At 39.7% G+C, this 13,289-nt stretch overlaps 1 protein-coding gene across 2 annotated transcripts; it reads left to right on the top strand.

The window, feature by feature from the left end:
* Positions 1-6,822: 6,822 nt before the first annotated feature.
* Positions 6,823-13,076, top strand: LOC125027629 (proteoglycan 4-like). 2 transcript variants are annotated; one of them, XM_047616798.1, is made up of 5 exons: positions 6,823-6,895; positions 8,713-8,801; positions 8,963-10,782; positions 12,234-12,398; positions 12,608-13,076. In XM_047616798.1, exons 2-5 carry the CDS (start codon positions 8,720-8,722, stop codon positions 12,665-12,667), a joined length of 2,127 nt encoding a protein of 708 aa, XP_047472754.1. In that variant the 5' UTR covers positions 6,823-6,895; positions 8,713-8,719; the 3' UTR covers positions 12,668-13,076. The 2 variants fall into 2 exon arrangements, with proteins under 2 accessions (XP_047472754.1, XP_047472755.1); XM_047616799.1 differs by having other exon boundaries at positions 6,857-6,899.
* The last annotated feature ends 213 nt before the right edge of the window (positions 13,077-13,289 follow it).

The raw sequence follows: 13,289 nt of genomic DNA on the forward strand, positions 1-13,289 counted from the left end.
TTCGTTACAATCCCTCTGAGTGGAGCATCAATGATCTTATTAATATTATCAGGACTATCAAGATTTCACGGCCGTGTAGCATTTAGCACAACGATAGAAGAATATGTGAGTGTAAGGCATGCACTGGATTTAATGCAAAACAAATGCGCTCGGCCTACATACATATAACTTATATCATATGCACTAAGTGGGTGTTGAGAGAGAGAGAGAGAGAGAGAGAGAGAGAGAGAGAGAGAGAGAGAGAGAGAGAGAGAGAGAGAGAGAGAGAGAGAGAAAGAGAGAGAGAGAGAAAGAGAGTGAGTACCTCCAATCTTGTTGTAGAGATTATCATTCTTTATATTCTCTCTCTCTTCTCTCCACTTCCCTCTTTCTCATATAAAACACACACACACACACACACACACACACACACACACACACACACACACACACACACACACACACACACACACACACACACACACGCGCGCGCGAATGGAAATTGTCCTTGCATGTTCGTAACGCACCTTCCCTCTTGTCAAAACGCTGAGGAGGAATACGTTTGGAAATAAAACGTTTGGCAAGAAAGCGTTTGGTTCTGGCCTCGGTTTGGGGTATCTCTATGCCCTGCTTCTCGCTTTAGGGCCATTCATCTCTGCTAATCCTTTCATTAACACCAAATGAGAATAATAAACCGCTGAGACAAATTATATGATAAACAATCATGACAAAGTTTTACAAAGAAATGAATAACTTAGAGATGAGATGATTAAGGATAGATAATGATAATGAGTCAAGACAAAAATACTTTGTCTCTGAATGTTGACATAATTACGAAAATTAACTATACATGTAAGAAGACGGAAAAAAATGAAAAGAGCAAATATATCAGTTTTCTACGATATTTGGCACATTTTTTTTTTTTTTTTTTTTTTTTTTTTTTTTTGTGGGTTTACCATGATGTAGATCAACATGGCAGAAATAAGCAGCTACAAACACGAAAATCAATTTTCTCATGAACATATATTTTTGCATGACAGATTCTCACCAGCTCTTGTCATTTTCTATTTTCCAAACATATTGTTATTTTTGTCATATTTAAAATTTGAATGAATAATACTTAATCATCAATGTGTGTGTGTATAATGGTCTCTAATTCAAATGTACAAGAAAAACACTGTATTATCTGGCAGGTCCAGAGGAGAACTCAGTATCCGTTTAACAGCTAAATTGAAAAACAGACACGTAGTAGGCGGAGGTATGGTAAGCGGTAATCGCGGCGGAGGCGGCGTCAGCTCCTCCGGGCGAAAGGGAGGAGGTGCGCGCGGTTCAAGGGTCGGACTCGTTCTGCCTCCTTCGGGTCAGGCTGGGTCGCTCCTCCCCTAGCTTTTGCCCAGGGGTCTCCGCAGGCGTATCCCCTCCAGAGCGTTATTGCCGAAGTGAGGTCAGGTCACCCAGCCGCCCCGGCGGGCTCCCTGATTAATGACAGTGTGATGTGTGTGTGTGTGTTGTGTTGTGTTGTGTTGTGTTGTGTTGTGTTGTGTTGTGTTGTGTGTGTGTGTGTGTATGTGTGTGTGTGTGTGTGTGTGTGTGTGTGTGTGAGAGAGAGAGAGAGAGAGAGAGAGAGAGAGAGAGAGAGAGAGAGAGAGAGAGAGAGAGAGAGAGAACGTAAGTATATAATACATATCAATATATGAACCCATATACTTTAATATATAAAATATTTGCATCATTATATTTTCATTGGACACAGGACCTTTTATATATCTACAAATCTATAATGTGTTAACAAAAGACACACACACACACGTATATGAAGAACACCTAAAAGTTTCAGCAATTTTGTTAAACTTCAGGTAAAATTTTAGAATCAATTAAGGTAAATGCTAGGGTTAAAAAACACTGTTCAGGTACGAGTTAATATGAATTAGGTAGAGATAATTCTATTACATCGCAATTCCATTAAGAAAAATAAATAAATACTGCAAACGCTTATCTGTCTTTTATATATATATATATATTGTTACGTAGCTTTCGTTCCCTAACAATGACACTAGTTGTTGCCGAACAAGGCGCATAACAGAACCCAATCTAACTTCATATAGTTTGGTGCCAAGCGTCATGCAATTTATAAATATCCTTTTGTTTCTTCTAATTCTACGTCCACAGTCCACTCAGATGCTCTAATGTGTTACTACTGCTGCAATCACTTCTTTAGTGTTAATTACATTAATTCTTGTTTGTTCTATCTTAGCTCTGTTATTCATTAAGATAATCAAATCATTAATTTATATGCCAGTTCCTCTGTTCCAGCCTTGTTATATTTGTTAATTAACAATCTCTCTCAATATGTTCGGCTTGTATATTATCAGTGTTAAAATCATTTTTATTATAGATGATTATTTCCTTTTAGCTTTCGTTTCTATAGCGCTGCTAATTTTAGAATAATATAATGCAGATATGCAAGGGTAGGGAGTATAAAGCCAATTTATAATCAATTTGTATTTACACCAATCACCGGATAACAGAAATGTACGAAAATCACCTCATCCGCAAACTTATTTAACTCACATAACGCCAGAATAACATTCATAGTGATATAAACCTATACTGTAATACAGGAGTGCAAATAAGGGCAACTTACAAACATAAAACGTAAATTATCGTAACCACAACCTGGCTCCGCCGACCACCGACCAGCCATAGTCACCTCCTTCCACAAGTCCGTCCAAGGTCGTTCTCCTCCTCCCTCGTCCTTACTCCCCATACAACCCATTCTGAGTCGACCAGACCGAAACCCGAACCCGAAACAAATCCCCATGTCTCGTCCACGTATTCCAAGTCCCGTTAGTCCGTCGCAAGCGGAGTAAAGCGGTGTCAGGTCATGCAATTAGTTGACGGTCGTACGCAGGTCGATGGTCGATCGGCAGCCATGTAATAATAATAATAATATATATATATACATACATACATACATATATATGTATACATATGCATATATGTATATATATATGTATATACATATATATATATATATATATGTATATATATGCATATAAGTATATATATATATATATATTTATATATATGTATGTATATATATGTGTGTGTGTAGATCAAAGGTAAATATAAATCGCAAAAAATCTTATAATCATAATCAAAGTACTCGGAAACGAAATTTGATCAGGCGATACTGGGCTGGAAAAAAACATATATCAAATCGAAATTGGGAATGATAACTAAACAAATAATCAATCCTCTGTTTTGGCACTGTTGCAATAGTGCAGGTGAGTTCATTTGTATGATAGTTAATTACATCCAACGTGTACTTCATCGAGGTAGTTTTGAAATTATTTTCAAATTAATCTGTTGTCTGTTCCTTTCTTTCCTTTTAGTTTGTCATCGAATACCACTTTAAAAAAGGTACTCTGCAAGCATTCTGCCTGGCGAGTCCCAAAGCTGGTGTGTCCATATATCCCACACACATGCGCGTATGCATGTGAAATATTTGGATGATGAAGAGACAAAATCCTCAAGAAAATTGGAATACAGTTATCGTAAAAAAAACTATTAATTAAAAATAATAAATTACAAAGACGTCAAATGCAGGTGGATTATGCTGATTACATAAATCTATATCCAACCCACACCTGAACATTACAATCCACCACGTGACCGACGAGGGTAACCAACGGAGCAAATTCTAAGAAAAGCAGGTCTGGGATTATAACTGGTTGTGTACACGTACCTTACAGGGCCAGCCGGAAAGCCACAGTTACCATCAACACCCGCTGCCTGCTTTGTACTGAATTACTTGTATAGATGTGTATATATATAGTACATCTATATATACATGCATACATACATTAATTTTACGCGTTTGTCTATTTTAACCAAGAAGAAAAAATGGAAATAATATACGAATTTGGGAACTAGGATGCGCAAGAGAACTTACCTTATTAATTACATCTGTACGTGTAGTATGGACATAATGATATTTTCTATTACTATAAGATATTAATGCTAAGATAAATCATCACAAAATGAGACACGGTCTTTGGATACTGTATGAAGAACGATGGTTTAGTGATTTTTCTCTCTGTATTCAAAATTCTACCAGATATTTCTTGCTTCGGAAATAACTGTAGAGTTACGCCATAGCCTTAATCAGGTATTGCTTACTAATCTCATGTCGAATTGATAACAATGCCTCCTGTGGCGGGTAGGGGGCCTCTCAAGAAAGGGTGGGATAAGGGAAACCCTGCATGACTTAACACTTTACTGACTTATATATAAATATATATATATATATATTCATTCGCTTATTCATTCACTTAAGTAGTTATTTATTTGTTAATTTTTTTTATCTATTTATATATCTACTTATTTATCTTTCTATTGATCTGTGCGGGACCAGGTATCTGAACATATCACGCCTTGGGTTTGGTGTGGAAGGGGTTAATGGTAAAGGAAGAGATAGATGGCGCTTTCTGACGAGAATCCTGCGACCTTTTCGACCGAGCTTGGATCAAGTTTGCAGGGAGGGAGGGAGGGAGGTGGAAGGGGGAGAGCACAACACTTGTACCCCCCCCCCCCACACACACACACATACTACCATCTTAGCGGGCGACGGATCTTTATCATCCGGTCATAGAGGCGCCCTATGGCTTACAGCCTTGGAGATATTCAGATATGGCTTCCTGTACCTACTCTATGATAAGAAAGATGCTGCTCTGCTTTCAGTTCATAATGAGTTAGACGTATCCAGGTATCCTTCTACACTGATCTGGATTGATAATGAAAAGACTGAACTCCATAGGGCACACACACACACACACACACACACACACACACACACACACACACACACACACACACACACACACACACACACACACACACACACATATATATTGTGTGTGTGTGTAGACAGAGAGATGAATATATGAATACACACACACATGTGAATATGTATGTACAGTACATGTATATGTATGCATGTATATATATGCATATATATATATATATATATATATATAGATATATATATACATATATATGTATATATGTGTGTTTGTGTGTATATATGTATATATATATATACACACACATACACACACATATATGAATAATAAAATACAGGAATTATTAATTATGTTCGTTTTTTTTTCGATTTGTGATAGGTACTCTATCTAGGCAGATATCTTTTCGAAATATTTAGCATATTTGGGGGCAGCTTGGAAGAAATATATCTCATAATTTGCCAAGTAAAGATTAGTAATTATACACAATTTCTTAACTTTCTATAAAGCACCTTTATGCAATTGATCAAATATTTGAAATCGTTCCTAAGCGATCCAAACAGACTTGTCGTGATGTGTCCTCCGTTAAATAAGAAAACAATTTGTTATTGGTGCCATCAACAGCCAGTGAAACATCTACGGCATTCGTATATATTCAGATCTTGCTCTTCATTGTGCATAATTCAAGTGTGAATTTCTGCCAAAAAACAGTTGTGATATGGAAGCCTTTATAGAGCTTGAGTTTGTCTATTATCAATTCTAAAAATGCTACTCTAGTCGCCTTCCCTGGAAGTAAGCTACGCATGTTTCTGTCTTTTAATATAAAAGAAATCACATTCTGAACAGTACCCTAGTATATTTTCTACAGCACATGGAACGCCGCAGGAGAACTAACAATCACAAATGAGAATTTAACTTCAAATTGGAGTATTTGTGTGTGTGGGTGAGTATGTACAGTGCACACTCACACACGCACAGACACACACACACGCACACACATCGTCAACGTTATTACTTATTCATAAAACATAAGCTTGTAGGAGAGTTTCTTATCTATGTGTTTATCGTAGGTTAATCTATCAGATGCCTTCAAAGTCACACCCTCCAACTAACAGGGGTGACCAATAGAGCGGCGTGCCCATTCCATCGCCGCCGTACTGAACTAAGCCACGCCCACTGTGCTCATGACCTCCGGCCGTAACCTTGACCTGTGAAATCACTCGACTTCGAGTCGCAGCCACGCTCGGACGCTGCCTCCTCCCGGGGGCCACCCTCCAGGTCCCCTGCCATTCCGGCCTAACCGCTGCCCGGGGCTACTTCAGCACAAACCGGTCATTTGGTATCCTCAAGCTACAAACCTCTTTAACCAAGAATAAATATTGCAAGCATACCGTGAGTTTCCGTCAACCAAAACCTTGACAAATTGGTGTACAGCAGTGACAAGTACCTGATAGCTACACTCATTCTGAACGTATAACGAGTTACACTGTAAGCAATTATGTATATGTGGATATCTGCTACAATGACAACTTTATTACAAACTAAGTCTTAAGCACACACACAAATATAGGCCTATTTCTTTCTTTCTTTCTGTCTTTCTCTCTCTCTCTCTCTCTCTCTTTCTCTCTCTCTCTCTCTCCTCTCTCTCCTCTCTCTCTCTCTCTCTGTATGTGCGAGTGTGTATACTTATACACTATGTATGTACGGATGCGTATAATGATTCCAAGTAGAGTATATATGCCTGTCTGTGTTTGATTGCTTCCCTGCAGTATTCCGGTATTGTAACAACTAAAACAACAACACTCGAGTTGTGTTTTAAACAACACTATATATCCCCAAGATCAACAACATGGATTTACAAGAACACTTTTTTTTATTTTTTATATATATACAAATCAGTTACAGGATTATCCCGCCCTAAATCTAGGCTCACTGCAGTTATCAGTTCAGCTAGTGCCTTAATCCACGCCGCTATCACGTTTTTAATAACAGTGCCAATGTCTAATCTCCGTACATAAGAAGGCTCCGCACCAAAGAATTCCTTCAGTCTCCCTGTGTCTGCGCGAGAGTGAGTCCCCGCCAACCCGAGTGGACGGAACGCAGTTATTTTGAAAGTTAGTGAGTTCGTGCGAATTTTGATATTAGTCCGCGAGTGAAATGAATGTATTTGGTGATTTCTAGATTGCGTTTGGAAGGATAAGCAAGCTCTCATTAATGCTTAGCGGTTTATATATATTAAATAAGTATGTATATATATGTATACACATATGTGTATATATATGTATATTATATATATATAATATATACATATATGTATTTATATATGTATATAAATATGGATTATATATAAAATATATATATGTATATATATATATTAAATATATGTGTATACATATATATGTGTGTATATGTGTATGTTATATATATGCAATATATATATATATACAAATATATATACATATATATATATATATATATATATATATATATATAAATTATATGTATATAAAATGTGATATATATATACACACATATATTTATAATGTGTGTGTGTTTATATATATATAAATATGCACATATATACATATTTATATGTATATAGATATATGTATATACACACACACAAACACACACACATATATATATATATATATCCCTGTCATTTTGGTTCTTCTGGCCCTCGAATTTTGTAATTTCATCGCGTTACCTTACCCACGGTTTTATCGATGGCCTTCTTGAATCCTCTATATTACCTTTTTCCATTCACTTGTAGTCCTGCATTCTACCTATATGACTAGATCACTACCTTTTCTACTCCCTGTTGTTCCTAATTATATCTTCCTCTTAGGTCTATTCCCTAATCCATGTTTCCCTTAAATTATCCCTTAGGTTAAATCTACGTCGTTTCCCCTTCCTAGCCTAACTTCTGGAATATTTCCTCCAAGTTTAGTTCAAACGGTTTTGGTGAAGTAGTGTTGTCCGGCAAAACACCCTTTTCGATTGTGATTTAAAGGTTTCTGTGTGGAGCTTGATGGTACCATTGCTCATCTTCGCATATACCTCCCAATTTTCTACAACAAACCTCTCCTACTCCTTGTCTATGAATGGAATGCACAGAGGCGTTTCCTTTATTTGGGTTAGTGTGAGGAAGTGATCCGGGGTTGAGAATCCACTGCGAAAGCTTTCCTGTTCCTTAGGCAGGTTAGAATCTAGTTTTGTTGGAACTTTGCAATGGCTTGTGAACAATATAAAGATAAATGACCGGAGACTTATGGTGCCGGTTATTCTTTAGATTCTTTGAAACGACGATATTTTAACATTTTAGTCTCTGTTAGGTCCGTGAGTTGTACTTCGTATTGCTTTTTTCATTATCACTTTGAGCTGATCGATGATTTGGTCAATTTCTTCGTTATCGAGATCTGTTTTGTATCTAAAACAATTTTTTTTTTTTCCGTGCTGTTCGAGTTACGTGGGTTAGGAAGTCTATTCCATTCCTTTATGAAGTTTGATGTTTCCCTTTAAACATGTCTGTACCATGTTACCAACATTTACTTAATTAAGGAATTCTACATTTTCTACCAAATGGGGCCTAATTTTGATTATGACTTTTTTATCGGATGCCTATTATTCCCAAGTGTGATTTTTCTCTTTTCTCTTTTCTCTTTTAATATTAAAGTCACCCATTATTGTAGTGAAATTGGCTTTTGTAATATCAATGAATTTTTGAAAAAAAATCATAGCTCTCTACCGTGAATTACATCATGTAGATATCCCATACTTTCATACACATCCACACACACATATCTATATCTATGAGAGCTAGAGAGAAAAAAAGACACTAATAAAGATGGAAATGTAACTATGCGTGTTTATGCAAGTATGGTTATACAGAATTCGAAGATCTTTGATTAAAACTTGTCCACGCTTTCAGATACAGAATGACGTCTAGAAACTGGCGATGCACTGTATCAGCACTTGTTCTGTTGATATCTTGTACTATCAACGTTAACGGGCAAGATAGTGAGTATTTGCCCTTAGCACAGTACTTGCGTCTAAAACTCTTGTCTATTAAGTGAAATATATAATATATCAAGCATAATTATCTGGATTGGTGTCTCCAATCTCTTCCTATTACAAAATAGTGGAATTAATGAAATCAAATCTCTTATATCCCACAACAGGCAGCACGCTCGAACAGATACAGGATGAACTGAACACCATTCAGACAACATTGGACAGACTTGAGAACCTTGTCATTCCAACTACAACAGCAGCAGGAACCACGATGGGAACAGCGCAGTCAACGGTCCAGTCCTCCACTCCCTCAGGGACTTCTGAAGGCACTGCTGAGTCTACAACTATACAACCATCGACTGCTGAGCCAACGACCCCAAAGCCGACAACCGCTGAGCCAACGACCCCAAAGCCGACACCCACTGAGCCAACGACCCCAAAGCCGACACCCACTGAGCCCACGACCCCAAAGCCGACACCCACTGAACCAACGACCCCAAAACCGACAACTGCTGAACCAACGACCCCAAAGCCGACACCCACTGAACCAACGACCCCAAAGCCGACAACCGCTGAGCCAACGACCCAAAAGCCGACACCCACTGAGCCAACGACCCCAAAGCCGACACCCACTGAGCCAACGACCCCAAAACCGACAACTGCTGAACCAACGACCCCAAAGCCGACAACTGCTGAACCAACGACCCCAAGACCAACAACTGCCGAACCAACGACCCCAAAACCGACAACTGCTGAACCAACGACCCCAAAACCGACAACTGCTGAACCAACGACCCCAAAGCCAACAACCGCTGAGCCAACGACCCCAAAGCCAACAACCGCTGAGCCAACGACCCCAAAGCCAACAACCGCTGAGCCAACGACCCCAAAGCCAACAACCGCTGAGCCAACGACCCCAAAGCCGACAACCGCTGAGCCAACGACCCCAAAGCCGACAACTGCTGAACCAACGACCCCAAAGCCAACAACCGCTGAACCAACGACCCCAAAGCCGACAACCGCTGAGCCAACGACCCCAAAGCCAACAACCGCTGAACCAACGACCCCAAAGCCAACAACCGCTGAGCCAACGACCCCAAAACCGACAACTGCTGAACCAACGACCCCAAAGCCGACAACCGCTGAGCCAACGACCCCAAAGCCGACAACCGCTGAGACAACGACCCCAAGACCAACAACTGCTGAACCAACGACCCCAAAGCCGACAACCGCTGAGCCAACGACCCCAAAACCGACAACCGCTGAGCCAACGACCCCAAAGCCAACAACCGCTAAGCCAACGACCCCAAAACCGACAACTGCCGAACCAACGACCCCAAAACCGACAACTGCTGAACCAACGACCCCAAAACCGACAACTGCTGAGCCAACGACCCCAAAACCGACAACCGCTGAGCCAACGACCCCAAAGCCGACAACTGCTGAACCAACGACCCCAAAGCCGACAACCGCTGAACCAACGACCCCAAAACCGACAACCGCTGAGCCAACGACCCCAAAGCCAACAACCGCTGAGCCAACGACCCCAAAGCCAACAACTGCAGAGCCTACAACTCAAAAAGCCTCTGGTCGATTCCTGCACTACAGAGGGAGACACGTTCTATCACTGAGAGAGGAAGACGCAGGATCAACTACAATTGCTTCATCAATCCAGTCATCATCAGATCCAGCCTCCTCCAGTCCTCCACCCTCAACCTCATCCAGTGACCCAACCCCAACTTTGTGCACCAAGAACGAGACAGCTGGTGAGGATGACCTCTGCATGCGCTTCATCCAAGTTCTAGATGATATTGAAAAAGTTACGGAAGAGATTGAAAATGGATCAACTGGTGAGGAGCAGCTGGAAACTCTCAAGAACTGCTCGGCAAGGCTTGAGCAAGTGGTCCAAGAAGCGGAAACTGACCCAGAGTTCCTCGAGAGTATCAATAAGGAGCAATTTGAAGAGAGGAAATCAGATTTGGACAAGGTATGTGGTCTTCTGTTCTCTTTTATATTGTATCCATCTGGTTTCCTATTTCCTCATGGTATTTGCCTTCTTTCTTTATATATGGACATATATATATATATATATATTAGTGCATGCATGTAAGTATACATATGTACATGCACCTATAGCAATGTTAATGCTTACCTGATATATTCATAAAAATTCTTTACCCTTGCGTCAAGAAGAAAAGGGTTTTGATTTTTTTAATCACTGGTGATAAAGCCAGATCTGCTTGCTTTGCCCAAGCCACAGCTTCCTACATCATCCTATATCATGGCCATCCTCGGCCATGTATCCATATAGCTTGAGTTGGTAGGTAACAAGTCTCATGATCAAATCATTAGTTGGACATTCCCCTGTCAACTGTACCCCTTTCTCAGGTATAAGAACCTGTTGCAAAAGGCATCTGTACAAGAGTGCATGGCATGAGAAGAGAGTCCAGTGGGAACTATTGTTCTCGAGTTAAGTGCTTTGTCTGAGGTGAATTTGCCACCATGATTTCAAAAGACTCATAAAATTGTGATAGTTTCTTGTGTGCCCAATTCTTAGTATTGGTAATACAACTTCTACTTGTCGATTGAGATGGAGGCTAGTCACTCAACTGCCAAGGTCATCTCTAATATCTCGCAGTTTGTTTCTAGGGGTATGCCTCCATTGGTCCCTCCATTTGTCACCAAGATAACTTCTGATGCTAGGTTTCAAGTCGGTGTGTGGGAGAGGAAAATTGAGCACTATAGGGCTACCTTGGCCCTCTGCTCAGCTCGTTCATTCTTGCTAATAGCGACATACATTGGCACAGAATTGTCGTTTAACGTGCCGATAGCAGTGCAAGTCAATCTTGAATCTCCCTTACCACTGAACTGCTAAAAGGATGGCATGTAACTATGCAATGAAGATCGAGGCTGTCGGAGAAAGATTTCCAAATTGAGTCTTCCTCCTGCTCAAGCCTACAAAGCACACAGCTTTTAAAAATTTCGAACCATCTGTACATACTGATCCTCGGTACTTAGAAGTGTGTTGAAGAACTCTTTCCCTGATTTCTGCATCGGATCTCTCCCCTTTCCCTATTCCGACCAAATGCAGCTCGACTAGACTGGTCTAAAGGTGTATTGGGGAGTTCCAACAGCTAGAACCTTGGAGAGATTCAAATTAAGATCTTCCACAAGCTTCCCTCCACCCTCAAAAAAAAAAAAATATATATATATATATTGAAAAATAATAAGCGCTTTAGTTGCCTTCACTTTTAACCATTTGATGTGAGCCTTGAGTCAAAAAATAAATAAATAAATACAAAAATAAACCCAAGTACTTCCGATCTTAAAATATGCAAGCCCTAAATGTTGATTAAGCTAACCACAACTTGGGCATGAAACACCCAGGCGTATTTTGAGCATAACCCCTAAATGATCCTCTTACGTTCTCTTCCAAAGTCCGTCGACAACGCCGAAAAAGTCGTCGAGGAAAAGCTGAACCCAGATGACCCATATGATCCTACCGTCGCTATCGTCCTGGGTGTCCTGGGAGGCCTCATCGTCGTCGCTCTGGCTGGCTACGGAGGATTCGTGTTCTACAAGAAGAAGAAAGAGGATAAAGACGTAAGCTGATCCCCTCCTCTTAAATTCTGTACTTTGTAGTAGGTTATTTGTGTGTGTGTGTGTGTGTGTGTGTGTGTGTGTGTGTGTGTGTGTGTGTGTGTGTGTGTGTGTATGTGTGTGTGTGTGTGTGTGTGCGCGTGTGTGTTTCTTTCTCACTTTATTTATTTTCCGCTTCTAACAATTATTGACTTTTATTTTTTTTTTGACAGAGGAAAACTGGTTATGAAAACGCGAACTTCGAAAACGACAACCAAGCTGGGAGCCCTTGAGTGTGAGACATTGGTGTTTTGCGAGATCTGAATGGCCTCTGTTGACGATATTGTTTGTTAAAATTATTATTTTTCATAATAAACTGTTTTGTAAGGTCATTCCATGAAGGTATCAGACGCAACACACACACACACACACACACACACACACACACACACACACACACACACACACACACACACACACACACACACACACACACGATAACCACCATTAAAATACCTACAAACAAATGCATATGTATAAGAATTCAAATGAAGATATACTTAATGTGATAGATTCTCCTAAGTAATGCATGACAAAACTCATTGTAGCATTGTAAAATGATTATGTATCCATGTGGATCATGGATTATATGTATTTATGCCTTTACACATCAAGAAATATTAATAAAAAAAAGTTAAATTACTATACATTTTTATTTTCTTTTGTTGTTCTAATTTCGTGATTCAGTTTATTTGTATTGGCGTTCCAGTACCAGAAGAATAACTGGAGATTATAAAAAGGATGTTGGTTGTTATTAACAGCTAATATGAAATACTGAAGGATATAACTTGCAGGTGCATTGCTTTACATTAGTGCTCCCTCGCAACCGTTTTCCGTTAATAGGTAACTGTCAAT

The sequence above is a fragment of the Penaeus chinensis genome, chromosome 7, assembly GCF_019202785.1.
Source record: "Penaeus chinensis breed Huanghai No. 1 chromosome 7, ASM1920278v2, whole genome shotgun sequence".
Classification (NCBI taxonomy): Eukaryota; Metazoa; Arthropoda; class Malacostraca; order Decapoda; family Penaeidae; genus Penaeus; species Penaeus chinensis.

Coding starts and splice junctions, on each gene's coding strand:
- LOC125027629 (XM_047616798.1), top strand. CDS start 8,720: ATGACGTCTAGAAACTGGCGATGCACTGTATCAGCACTTGTTCTGTTG. Junction 8,802..8,962: donor CAACGTTAACGGGCAAGATA/GTGAGTATTTGC, acceptor ATCCCACAACAG/GCAGCACGCTCGAACAGATA. Junction 10,783..12,233: donor GGAAATCAGATTTGGACAAG/GTATGTGGTCTT, acceptor TCTCTTCCAAAG/TCCGTCGACAACGCCGAAAA.